Source organism: Hetaerina americana, unplaced genomic scaffold (genome assembly GCF_022747635.1).
Source record: "Hetaerina americana unplaced genomic scaffold, ioHetAmer1.1.p SCAF_3, whole genome shotgun sequence".
Taxonomy (NCBI): domain Eukaryota; kingdom Metazoa; phylum Arthropoda; class Insecta; order Odonata; family Calopterygidae; genus Hetaerina; species Hetaerina americana.
Genome location: NW_027286874.1, coordinates 87,239,375 through 87,253,278, shown reverse-complemented (window position 1 = coordinate 87,253,278; position 13,904 = coordinate 87,239,375). Strand labels below are relative to the sequence as shown.

General features: G+C 35.8%; 1 protein-coding gene across 1 annotated transcript; it reads right to left on the bottom strand.

Annotated features, from left to right (window-relative positions):
- Nucleotides 1-750: 750 nt before the first annotated feature.
- On the bottom strand, nt 751-13,397 carry LOC139690566 (leucine-rich repeat protein lrrA-like). The gene is made up of 6 exons (XM_071588038.1): nt 12,000-13,397; nt 11,723-11,887; nt 6,243-6,372; nt 6,104-6,158; nt 3,193-3,272; nt 751-2,911 (listed from the first exon to the last, which is right to left on the bottom strand). The coding sequence occupies exons 1-6, from the start codon at nt 13,158-13,160 to the stop codon at nt 2,721-2,723; spliced, it is 1,782 nt and encodes a 593-aa protein (XP_071444139.1). The 5' UTR covers nt 13,161-13,397; the 3' UTR covers nt 751-2,720.
- Between the last annotated feature and the right edge of the window lie 507 nt (nt 13,398-13,904).

The window sequence follows — 13,904 nt, the reverse complement described above, 5'->3', positions numbered from 1 at the left end:
TGATGGAAAAGCACTTCCTCTTTTTTCTTCAAATGCAGTAGTTTTTTGCAATTCCTACCTTCAGCTTGTCAAGTAATGATGTGTCATTCTCTCCCATTATTGCTATACTTTTGTGAAGGTAATTGTACACAATTCCATGACTATCCCAAAAAAGTCGCCATCACCTTCCCATTCGATGGAGCTGACTTTGCCTTTTTTGCTGGAGTAGGTTCACCCTTGGCAGTCTACTGTTTCGGCTGTTCTTTCTTATAAGGAGAGTAATTGTGGATCCTTGTTTCATCTACAGTTATGAATCCATGCAAAATATCTGACTTGCATTGCTTTAACTGCTCCAACAGGGCATTGGAAATGTTCATATTGACTGCATTTTTTATCTTAAGAGAACAAACACAGTACCAAAAGCACGGATAGGTAACACATGACCAATTCTTCAGTCAATATATGACAAAAACTTGTTCTTTTGATATGCCCATAGCCTCCGCTATATCCCTAACCTTAATTTGATCGTTATCTGGTACCATTTGGTGAACTTTTTTAATGTATTCTGTGGTTGTTGCAGTTTTTGGCTGTCCCAAATGGTCATCAGTAGCCAACCTGGTACAGCCACATTTGAATTCAACAGCCCAAAATTTCACAGTTGTAATATGAAGCTGTAGAGTCCCCATAAATTGTATCAAACTCATCTTTGATTTGTAGAGGCACATTGCCAATAAAAAACAAATATTTAATGACAGCTTGATACTCCAATTTTTCCAATTTCACAAAAACCCTCACAATGGCTGTCACACAACTGAGAGTCCAAAATTGCTGAAAGCTTGGTAAGTACCTTTCAACGCATGTATGCTACAGAGTGCTACCATCTTCATATTGAGGTCATACCTTTTCAGACAACCCTTGTATATCATTTTGTAAAACACTGCTTGGTCCAAGGGTACCTTTGCATAACCAATGTTTCTAGCATCAACAGGCATTTCTGAAATAAATATATCTATTACCTACTATTTTCAACAGAAATTTTCATCTAGAGAGCATAAGAGGCAAGTAGATTTCAAAGCTTCTACATTTCAAATACATGAACTGGTCAGAGCCACCTATAGATATAGAGGTGGCTCTTATTCCCAATGAAAGAGCAGGGTAAGATTGCCCTAAAGTATTACACGATCCCCTAATAGTGCTGTGAATTGGAAAATGCCTGCTGACAACCAATGCACTATCTCCAATTTTTATAGAAAGGATTATGAATACATATCCTGTGAAATGAAAACTGCATTGCAATTGTTTCTTTGATTTTCTGGACACTTTGTACAGATTATCTAGTCAGACTTGTAAACTGACACAAACCTTTACGAATCAGCCCCTTAGCAAAAAAGGGTCACCCTCTTAAATGAGGGCATAATCACTTCTCGGGCTTCGTTGGCCTTCTGTCAAAAAGTAATGGGCTTATGAAAGTTAATTACTCATGCCAATCTTATAAGTAGACTATAAGAAGTGTCACCGTACAGCCAGATAAATCTGAAATGCAAAGCACAAAAATGAGTCATGGTCACAAGCCATTATTAGAAATGTGGACAATATTGGAAATACCGACAAAAAGTCATAAAGATGCGGCAAAATAATGGAAGAAAATCTCCTTGTAACAGTGTCAAGGAGCCAGAGTTTGGGTAGAAATGATCAGGGAAATAGAATAGCATAGTAAAAGTATGAAATCTATTTGTGATAATCAGGCTTTCACTTTGTAGTCAAATAAGCAGGTAAGTCGATTCCTTCTCGGATAATATGGGAAGTAACATGAACTTAATCAGAGAGGAGACAGGTGAGAGTAAGAATTCGGGGGAACAACAGAGAATGGCTGGGAGGCCAGTTTTTTTTTTTTATATGGACAAACAAAAACATGCATGCATGAAAAATGCATTATTCTTCTAAAAATTTCTTTATGTTTTAAAATGCAGAATTAAACAAGGACAATGTAAACTTAGTTTTGAAGGCTTGTTTAGATACACATGAGTTTATATTAATATAAAAATATTTATGCTATGGACCATCTACAAATATATTCAAATTATAAACGTTAAGATGTAGGTGTTTTTAGTTGCTGCAATAGGTGTGAACTGATTGGCCATGTCATTGAATGGACTTCACAAAGATTTTCTTGGCCTGTGACTCCTGTCCATGTCAGCCTAAGTCTCTGGCTATAGTATAAAACTTTGCACTCATGTGTATCAAGTGCATTTCTTTTACAGAGAACACCTACTAGAATACATGCCTCATCAGGTAATATAAATGTCGTTAGGCTGAAATAATTTATATCCCAAAAACAGAAGATTGATTAACCAGTTTAGTGTATGGGTTAATATTAAAATAGAAACTAGAAGGCAAATTTCACACTAGAAAACATATTAATGTATCTCAATACCATGTCAGTCAATCAGCCAAATTTACAAGAACGTGATTGTCAATCTTTAAAATATTTAGAGTAAAATGCATTTATACAAATGCATGCCTTAATGAACCCTTCTTGTTGCATAATTTTTCTCCCTTTCATTTAAAAAATAAAAGCAACTAGATTGACCTTTTCTTTTTGATAAACTATACTTTCCAAACATATAAACTAGAATGAAAATCTTTTTCACAATGGTTATAAAATGAAAAAAATAACAATCACAAGACACAACAAAAGAAACAATCTTTCTACAAGGAGGGCATCCTTTTCTTAGCTGAAGTCAATCATCCACATCATCGAACTGCCCATCACTTGTTTCAGGCCCCTCCTTCTTTGATGAACGAGGGATTAAGTCAGGGTGGATGTCTGCAGGACAGAAGACATCACTCCCCACAGGTGGCACCCAACGGCCATTATCTCTTGCCCAATGCCACTGACTTCGTCCAACGGAATTCTTTAGAGCTTTTGAATCTATATCATAAAAACATTTTGACAATCAAAAACAAACATATTAAATCATTCAATTACATAAAAAGCATAAATGAAAATAATTCACAGGATAATATACCCTCAAATCTACATATATATGCATTTGTACAATCCTTAAATATTAAGTCCATCCAACTTACGATGCTTATTAAAATTAATGATTACTTTAACATAGCAATTTGAATTTTCATAGCTACTATGCAATTGCTGTGGACCAAATGATCTAAACCAAATGAACTAAATCCTTAAATTTTTGGACTTACATTCTGGATCAAAGAAATCATCTGAACCATCTGTTTTGTCCCAGTCATCCTCTTCTACTATTGCAATATTCTTCATTGACCTGCACACAATTTTAAAATTTTGTTGATTAAACATGAATATTTAATAAAATGACATCAAATAAAAATATCTTTTTCTCTCTTCCATGATATGAAATATTTTTTTCTTTCTTGGCATGAATTTTATATGCATGACCATCGACATACTGTGATAAAGCTAAAATTACTCCCTCCATCTAAATACAAAAGGCTATAGAAGCATACACTTAGGTACATGGGTTATTCAATTACTCCATAGAAAATCAAAGAGATGAAACTACTAGTATCGGAAAAGGCTTTTATTTTAATTTAAGCCTCATTTACCACGAGACTGCTGCTAAAGTTTCAGCTATTCATATATGTCATGTGGTTTTATTTTCATAGCTGATTGAAATAAATACTTTTGTAAATTTAGAAAAATGGAAAAAAATAAGTTTGGTGGGATGATTAATTTAAAAGGCTTAACACCGAAAGAGATCAAAGCTGAGATGGATGAAGTTCATGGCACATCTACTCCTGTGTTCTCGACTGTTTACAATTGGGTAAATGAGTTTAAACAAGGCCATACATCTACAAACGATGAACATCATTCAGGATGTCCAGTAGAAGTGACTTCCTCCGAAATCATTGAAGAAATCCACGATATGGTTTTGAGTGATTGACGAATTAAAGTTTGCCAGATAGTTGAGGCCACAAGCACACACAAGGTACAGTGTTTTCAATTCTGCATGAAAAATTGGGTGTGGAAAACATCTTTTGCAAGATGGGTGCCACTGGATGGATGGGTTAATGATTAACCTCATCATCTGACCTCAAAGATCAGTTTTCAGATCAATACAACAATACACTCCATATTAACATGTGGTTGATTCTCATCCCATATGTATTACACTGTTCCTGTTAATCGCTCAATAATAACTGAAAGACTAACAACTGTTAGCTGCCTGACTAACTATCATTCAATCAGCTGCAAACCTAACTAACTTCATCAAATCATTGCCTACTTTAATTCCAAGCTCAAGCTCTTCCCATGGCACCCTTGACATTTCCACAACACATGTGTTACCAAGTATTTGCAATTATGGGTAACCCTGCATTACTTCCCTGCCTATCACTGTCCATCCTGATTCCTTCTCCTCTATTCTTACCTGAGCCATCTCAATTCATATACAGGGTCTGTCCAAAATGTTTCATGCCATTTTCTATAGCTTACAGCGGAAGGAGTGGAGGGTGGCCTCCATGGGCACTTATGTTGGTAGAGAATGTCAGGTATCCCCGTAACTAAGTTCAATTGCCAATGATGCCCAGAGTGAGCAGCTGTTTTGTGGTGCTATCATGAATTAAGATGAAGAGCATAATTTAACTGCAGCATGCAATCAAATTTTTTGTTAACTGAAAAAATCCACAGCTGAGATTCTTGCCAAGATCTGTGAAGCATAAGGGAAGGATGCCATGTCCAAAACACTAGATTTTAAATCAGCAAGGACAAGGAATGATCAAGACATCCATCACCAAGCAGAAAGAAATTTGAACAATGTGGCAAAAAAAGAACTTTTGGACTTTGATTCTTAGTGTTGGAATAAAAGCAGAAGAGTTGAAATGACTGAAATCCAGGACGCATTCAAATGTGTCAGATGATTTGCAAATGAAGAAGGTTTGAACCAAATTGGTTCTGAAGGTTTTGTCTGGACAACAGAATGAAACAAACGTGTCAATTTGACATGAACTGTTGGAATGTGCGGGCTTTGAGACTGATTTTTTTACAATGCAATAACTGGGGATGAGTCATGGGATTTTGATCTCAAAATGAAAAGACAAAGTGCTGAGAGGCATAGAGGCTCCTCTTCTTGCCCACATGAGCAAATCAAAAGTGAAATCAATGCCCATCATTCTTTTCGACTCAATGGGTGTAATCCACAGAGAATTTGCACCCAAAAGACAAAGGAATGATCAATTTTATATAGTATTGCTCAAGCAGTTGAGGCTAACGGTTCATCACATTCAAAGGGAGAATGACAATACCTGGATCCTCCACTACTACAATGCCCTGAGTCACATATTCCTATGTGCAGGGGAGTGAAGCGCAAAGTTGCAATGCTGCCTCAGACTCAACACAGATCACACCCAGTCCCACCTGATTTCTTTCTCTTCCCTTGGATGAAACAAAACCTGAAAGAATATTATTATTGGACATCACAAAAAATGGCAAGCAGCTTTTATGTTGTGCGAGAAGGAGATTCCAGTTGCAGACTTCCACAGGGCAAACAAAGGTAGGCATTAGCACTGGAAATGGTGCATTAGCACAGAAGGACCTTTTTGTTAAAGTAGTAGTTAGGATACTTTTTGGACAGACCCTATTTAAGTTTCAGTTGCCTATCCCTCCTGCCTACTCATATATTCCACAATAATGCCATTAAATCTACCCACTCTACTTGATCAAACCTCAATGGGGCTGCTTAAGTTCCAGATTGAAGAAAAAATCCATACTTTTTCCAAGCCATAATTTCACTTCTTATAGCTAAAACTTTTGTTTTAGATGATGGCAAAAGTAAAATTCTTAGTCATATGATAGCAAATGACTAGAGGTACAGTAGTCCTCTAAGTAGTCATATTATAAGGCCTACATACGTTGTAACCCACTACCTGCTGCTTCTTTCACTATGAAACTATTCTAATGGAGAAGATTTTGTGAGCATCATGCAAATTGTGTATTACTATGATTGACTGCCAATGCGTTTCTTCTTCAAGGAGTGAGAGTTAATTTCCCAGTCTTTTGCAGCCATATAACAACCAGGTTTAGTTAAACATAGATGTGCATTTTCACAACTACAATGTATTTTTTGTGATTACTCACTCCTGGATCTCTGGTTGATAGTCAGAATTCCACGATAAGCTGTCACTTTCACGATCTATACAATGGAAAGAAATAGAAAATTAATCTAGAATAAAAATGGAGCCAGAATAAAACTATAAAGCAATCACTGTTTACCCACCTGATTCAACATTAGGGATATTACAAGCTGGTGGAGCCTTTGATCCAATGAGTCTATCATTTTGGGGAAGAAATCTTGACCTCAAATTCTTTCTCATTAGCTCATAGCCGGATGGAAAATCTTTGAAAACCTTCAATAAATGACAAAACAGAGAAAATCAACTTATGGGTATAGTAATCCAGAATATAATATTTAAATCTACAATTTGCACTGGGAAAACCAGTGTGATCCACTATTTAAAATGTGCACACACAAAGCAAAGAGTTTACACATATGTTTTCCAGTTAACCACCATGATGAGGCGATTAAGTTTGTGCGTTACATACCAGATGTCTCACTAGTGCTAGTATCTATGCAAATTTTGCATGACGGAGAGTTACATTTAGAACAATGACTTGATATTTCTGCAGTTAAACAAACGGTTGGCTAGATACTCGCAGACAAATGAAATTTGTATAATGTATAAAACTCCTTAAATTATCAAATTTCTAAGATATTTTGAGTTGTATCATTTCATTCACAGATAAGGAATAAGGTTGAGTTCATTTATCTACAAGAAAAGAAAAATCGGAATTGTTGTGAATCATTTAACTTCAGGAATTTGATTTTATTTGAAAGCATTACAATTACATTCAATTGCCAAGTACATACTAGCAAATCTTGTTTCACTAGCCACAGACAATATTTGCAGGATGTGCATCAAAGAGATCTGGCTTACATTCACAAAGCAGGTAGTACCTTAAAGATGAGATGAACAATTGCACATTTGGAAATATTATAATCGCCACAAAAGCACAAGGAGAATTTTTCAAAGCGTAACTTCGGTAATTTATAAAACAGGGGAGCATATGTTAAGTATTATAAATAGTCAAATCTTTCTCATAAAATATATTTTCTTAGTTTAAAAAGTTTTACGCCCCTTTTTACGAATAAATTGCTTCCCGGGAGAATCCAGACTATACTATTTTGAAGCCAATGTTTTTTATGGTTTCATAAACTCATGTTTCAAATAATTTGTGGAAAAATGAACTTGATAAAATTTCCTAATTTCCCTGGAATTTTGCCCTTGAATTTTGGTCGGCACCCTGACAACTGTAGCCTAATCAGCACATTTTCCATTTAAGAGTCGTCTGCAAGAGCGAAAGCCATTCCTCAAAAACTCCAATGGTCTTCTTCTTTTTCAATTCTCAATCTTCCTTAGCCCATATACAATAGCAGTCTTCTACATCTGCCCAAATTCCATCAGTCCAAACTGAGTTGTTTTGGGCAGGATGGGGTGGAATTCAAACACAATAAAGAAAAGACAGCAACAATTTTTCCATGGAAAATTATAATTATCTTTTCTTTATTCCATCTGTCCATCCCCCAACATTCTCAGTTCTACCGCATCCCCACCATATTCAACTCCCTGGCAACACAACTACTTTCCATGAACCTTTCCTGTTCACCTTCAAACTTCAGCTACCTTTTAAGAAACATTTCCACATTTAAGCCCCCACCTAGTGGTCTCCCTGTTTTCATGCACCACCTTTAATTTGCTTTTTCATTATTTTATTGCTTATGATTTGATTTACTTTAGAGTTTATTATCATTGCATAGGTTATTTATTTATTGACCACTGTGCCAGCCAATGTAAAAAGCCTTCTTGCTATTTTTTGTGGTATTTGTATGAATAAAAAAATGTCAAGGAATCACACCTGATTATGAAATCCTAGCACTTTCACTCCTTTCAGCATGAGAGTTCTTGAAAATTATACAAGCCTCCGAGAAAGCCCACACTGCTTAATTTGGTTGCCTTTGTATTCAACATTTAAGACATGTAACCCACAATAGTAAAGATACATAAGAAGTATATTGTCTCCAATAAATACTACTACTGTTCAATCAACCCTTCAATCTCACATAAGTTTTCAGTTTACATTGGACTCATAAAACTAATGCAGGACATTAGTAAGATAAGAAACTACGGGAATTGATAGGGAGAAAGAAGCATGGTGAAAGACTGTGTAAAAGTACAGTACAGAGGAAGGAAGAAATGGATGCACTGAGCAGAAGAGTGAAAATCTATCAACTAGGTGCTTTTCAACATATATGTGAAGGAAATGGTCAAAGAGGCATGTAAAATACTGGATATTGCAACAAAAATAATCAGCAGGGAATTCATAAAATCAGTTAGGTTTGAGGATAATCAAACTTAAGTTAGCCAACCAGCAACGGGGTTGCAAGAATAGCTGAGTCAAATAGAAAATTAGTATGATTGGTATGAGATGAGAATCCATTCAAACATAACAAAGATCACGAGGTTTTCAAGAAGGTGAGTTAAATGTTATAACAGGAGGACAAAAACTACTGCTGGTAGAACAGTCAGCCTATTTCGGAAAGGTTTAGGACTAGTAAGGTCAAAGTAGTATGGATATAAAAAGAAGAATTGCATTATGCAAAGCAGCTTTTACAAGAAAGGAATTGATGAAGGGACATCCAGTACGTTAAGAAAAGATTAGTGAAAACTTTGGCATTAAGCCTGGTTTTGTACAGCTTGGAAACTTGGTTCTTGAAGAAAGATAATAGGTATTGAAGGCTCTTGAGATGCAGGTATGGAGAAGGATCAAAAGGTAAAATGGACAGAAAGAAAAAGTGATAGGCATGGTGGGAAAGGAGAGAGGGTCATTTGAAGAAACCCAAATAAGGCAGGAAATTAGCATTTTGATTGGTGATGGAATGCTGAAGATGGTGATATGGGGGAGGATGCTAGGCAAGTGAGGTAGGGGGAGGAAAAGGATAGTCATGATGGACAGAATGAAGGGAGGTAGAATGCATGAAGAACTAAAGAACATTTAAACATAGTGTAAGATGCCCGGTTGTATCTTGTTAGTTGGTGCTACAAAATATAAGCATGTTCAGTCTGTGTCCACTCAAAATTTACCAAGAATGGTAGACTAACAAATAATAATCCAAGAGATAGTTTAGGTTGATACTTTGAGAAATACCATTTTAATGAACAAGGAAGAATCAAATATAACTTAGAATTTCCACAGAAAAGAATTTTTATTGTCGACTAGTTTTGCTACATTGTGGCATCATTTGGGCTGCAAAACTAGTCAACAATAAAAATTCTATTCTGTGGAAATACAAAGTTATTTGATTCTCCCTTGTTCATAATAAGAATCAGGCCAATCTAATTATTAATAAAGTATTTTCCTCACACCAGATATTTGACTTCAGTCCTTATGAGTCTACAGTATCATGGGTATCAACTTTACCTAAAAAGACATATATGCTGAATGACTGTACTAGAAATGTCCATTTGCAGATCTTTAATACAATTATTGAAAGACTAATTGAAACATACTTCAAAGCTACATACCCAAGCAGTGCAACATGCTACTTTGGCTTTGAAATTAATGGGAATCATGGAAAGGAAAGGCGCTCCATGATAACATTACAATCACAGCTAATGGGCAAGTAAATTAACAAAACGCCTCAATGTAGATATACGAGGGTCATCCGGAAAGTAGTACCCGTTCGTGAATTAAAGACACAAAAGTAAATATTAACAAACATAAAAAATTTTATTTGAAAGAGGATACTTTAAACTACTTCTCAACATAATCTCCAAGCAAATTAAGGCATTTGTCATAACGTGTGACAAGTTTCTGTATTCCTGCTGCATAGTCCTTCGCCGCCAGCTCATTGAGATACGCGAGGGACCCATCTTGCACAAATTTTTGCATAATGCAGATGGTGTTTAACAATTTCATGAACAATTGTTCGAGAAACATTGGGAAAATGCTCACAGATGTCATCAATTGTGACGCGCCGATCGTTCCTCACGAATTCGTCAACTGAGCTCACCAGTTGGTCTGTAATGACAGACGGTCTCCCCGAACGCTCATCGTCGTGTGTGTTCCCCCTCCCCATGTTGAAGTTGCGACACCACCGCCGAACAGACGACTCGTCCATTACATTGTCTCCATACACCTCCTTTAATTGGCGATGAATATCACATGGGCGAACGTTTCTTGCATTGAGGAATTTAATCACTGCCCTCACTTCACAACTGGCGGCGTTCTCAATTTTTTTAAACATTGTAAACAATCACAGAAACAACACAGGCAATGCTAGCGTCACGCAACTTGGCTCAGAGAAGGCAGACAAGCCACTGAAGCTATCTGACCTCGTCCAGCGGCTACTCGCGTCGTCAGCACTTCATGCGGCACGAACGGGTACTACTTTCCGGATGACCCTCGTATCAAAATTCCAGGACAATTTTGTAATTTTCCAGGACTTCCAAACACTCAACATTCAAAACATTTTCAGATTATCCAGATTTATGGCCAATCTAAAAATGCTTGAACATACATTATGTCCAAGTACTCCTGATCCAGGCACTGGACACTTCAATGTGTGTCATCACCATGGGCAGAGTACATTTTATAGCAAGTTGAAGACTTTGTTTCTCTTGTAATCTGATGTTTTTATCAACAATGTAGAACATATTTTGGCCAATACAACAATTTTGAAAATAACACTTCATTCATTTTTCTCAACTAACCTGATGGATGAATAATAAGTATAATGACGATTCATTTTTAACTACGTGTGAGGAATTGGTGACAAATGCTGCAAATCGGATCATACCTGTATAATCTAGTTATAGGGGACAGGAGTAACAATACACAATAAAGGGTGTATGCCACAGAGAGGTAGGCATGTGAATTTATATGAATTCCTTTTACACTATTGATCAACAATACAACAATTAGCTTTTAACTGAAGACGGAAAAAATGTATTTTGAGGTCCTAGTGTGAGTCATATAAAAGGTTGGTACATGGTTACTGCAATTAGTGCCATATTACTCCCTATGAAGTGCTATAACATTTTTTTTAAAAAACTTGTTCAGAAAATATCTCACTGCTAAATCAAGTACAATTTTTGCAGACAGGGGTACCTCATGACATTTTTACATCAACAGATATACAATTTTTCCTTCTGATAACGAACAACAATACCAACATAACTATTATTTCTACATAATTTTAAGGGATGGAATTAAAATTTTTAAACTTTTCTAAAATAGCTTATTATCAACAATTAGATTCAAAATTTCACTGACATTAATAAAAAATGTTTATATCTTCAATCTGTATGAAAGAAACATGCACAATTTTCAAACATGAACAATTTCAATAAAAGTATACATTATTAATAAAGATTTCTTATTACTAATGGAAATGTTTCATTGCCCACAAGATCCTATCAGGGTTCAAAGGCTTCTTATTAACACAAAACAAAGGGAAAATGGGATTAGTGTATGATTTTTGAAAGTGGAACATAAACAACCTTGAAGCTCTATGGATCAAGTTTGATGGGAAGATGGATAAATGTTAAGGAATCACTACCTAAGAGCCAACGTGTGTCTCGATTATACCAGACGGTACCTGAATGGAATCATGATATATAGGGGCAAATAATATCTTACCTTAATAGTGGATTCATCAATGACGATATTATTTAATTCCAGATCCAAGGATTTAAGTTTGTGCAGTCTGCCGATAGAAGTAGGAAATTCTGAGATTTCATTATCATAAAGGTCCAAATAAATCAAGTTCTCAAGGTTCCCAATTGTCTCCGGCAATTCGTTTAGCTGAAAATAATTTATTCAGGAGCCATTGAAAAAACAAGTGCGGGTACATGTGAAATTCCACATGTTTTAAGAATGATAATACTACCTTTCATCATACAGCACTCCAACACACCTTATTTCTGTCCAGTCTGAGTTCTCTAAGTGATTTCACAGCACCAATTTCATTAGGTAGTAGGGCCAAACGATTGCACGATAGAATTAGGACAGTTAAGTGAATGTGACTGGATAATCCATCAGGCAGCCACACTACTGCATTATCTTCCAAGTCCAAAACTTCCAAATTGTTTAGACGTTTCCAAAATTCGTCTGGTAGCACCGGTAAGCCGGCATGTGGAAGTCTAAGTTCCTTTAAATAGCTCAAATTCAAAGCAGGTGATATATCCCAAAGAGAATTCAATAACTTGCGATCAACAGTCAGGTAAGAGAGATGATTGCCGGCATCCAAATAAGTTAGATTTTTCATATTTGTCAAGGAAATCGGGAGATTCTTTAAACTACACGAGTTTATGCTCAACTTAGTCATGGTGAGAGAAGCCAAAGGCATCATATTATCAAGTGGATGGTGAGGCGCACATGTAAAGGGGTTATTCCCAAGGCACAATTCTTCCACACAATGCAAACATCTCATCCAAACGGGAAGCTCAACCATGCAGTTGTCATTCACCTTGAAGCTTTTAAGAGAAGCTGAACATTTGGGCTCCTTTGAGAAGTCTTTCAACGAATTATGAGATAAATCCAAGTAAGTGATACATTTTGAACCAATTACCAATGCGGTAGGCACTTCTCTAAGCTTATTATACGATAAATCAACAGTTTCTAATCTTTTAAGGTTCTTCAGTTCGTCAGGAATCGATACTATGTTATTCCTCGATGCATTTAATACCAACAGCTTGGAAATCATGGATAGAGATGACGGTAACGTCTCCAATTGATTTTCACTGCAGTTTAAGTACTCCAAATTACTTAAATTTCCAACTTCATTTGCGAAGAGTTTCATCTTATTTTTCGCAACATTTAAGGACTTCAAACTTCGTAGAAAAAATATTTCCTGAGGTAATTCGCAAAAAACATTTTCTTCTAAATTGATACTGACAATATTATCAAGAATATAATTTGTTGGCAACTTGGATAGACCTTGTCTATTTAGTGCAAGTTCCCGAGTATCAGGCTCGGATTCGTTTTCATCACCCAGGCACTTTTGATACTGGCTACATTCCATATTCAACGGTGAGTCAAACGTTTTGACAAAAATTTCGTGGGCATTTTTAATCATTTTAAATTGAAAAGAAAACAATACGGCGAAAAATTAATAACTACTAGAATACAACTTTCACCGCTGAATTAGATTACTAAATATTCATTGGCCACATCACAACCCATATAAAAACTAATTAATGTCAAAGTAATGGTCCTATAGATCATTTGGAGATGTGAACACAAGCATTCTAATGATAATAAAACTCACTTTCCACTCTCACGATCAACATTTCCTCTGCCAGACAACTGGGCTTTACGCTTATTGGCTTCCCACTATTTTTGATTGTTCCTTGTTATTTGAAGTTTAAATGGAAAGTCACTGGTGTCTCATGGACTCTTTTATTTAAGCGGCGTTTGAAGCACATCTTCCCCTAGATTTTACAATCATGATTTTTTCCCTTTATACGCACACTACTTGTTATAAGGTAGAATTTATATTTCTTTGAAAAATCTAACGTATTTTTTTATCTTTGTCAGGTTAAGGATAATGGTAAAGAAGGTTACTCATGCTAATATTAAATGTAATAAGAAACTTACGTTTACAAGAAACAGTTGTTTCCTGCTCAGCTTAGTGAATTGCCTTAATAATAAGCTATTGAATGGAAGACATTTCGTTTTCTCGAAAGCATAATACGCATGAAAACCTATGTAGAAAAGTACTGTTTCATTCCATCGCAAATTATGTAGTTTTTTAAGAAAAGCACAATCTCTATTAGATAATCGTATTTGTTTAAAAAAATCGTTCATATATATTTATTTA

Bases quoted from the DNA above. Each gene is read 5' to 3' on its own strand.
- LOC139690566 (XM_071588038.1), bottom strand. From the start codon at position 13,160: ATGATTAAAAATGCCCACGAAATTTTTGTCAAAACGTTTGACTCACCG. The intron at 11,888-11,999 runs GTGTGTTGGAGT...AATTATTTTCAG, and splicing joins TCAGACTGGACAGAAATAAG to CTAAACGAATTGCCGGAGAC. The intron at 2,912-3,192 runs GTAAGTCCAAAA...TTTATGATATAG, and splicing joins TGATTTCTTTGATCCAGAAT to ATTCAAAAGCTCTAAAGAAT.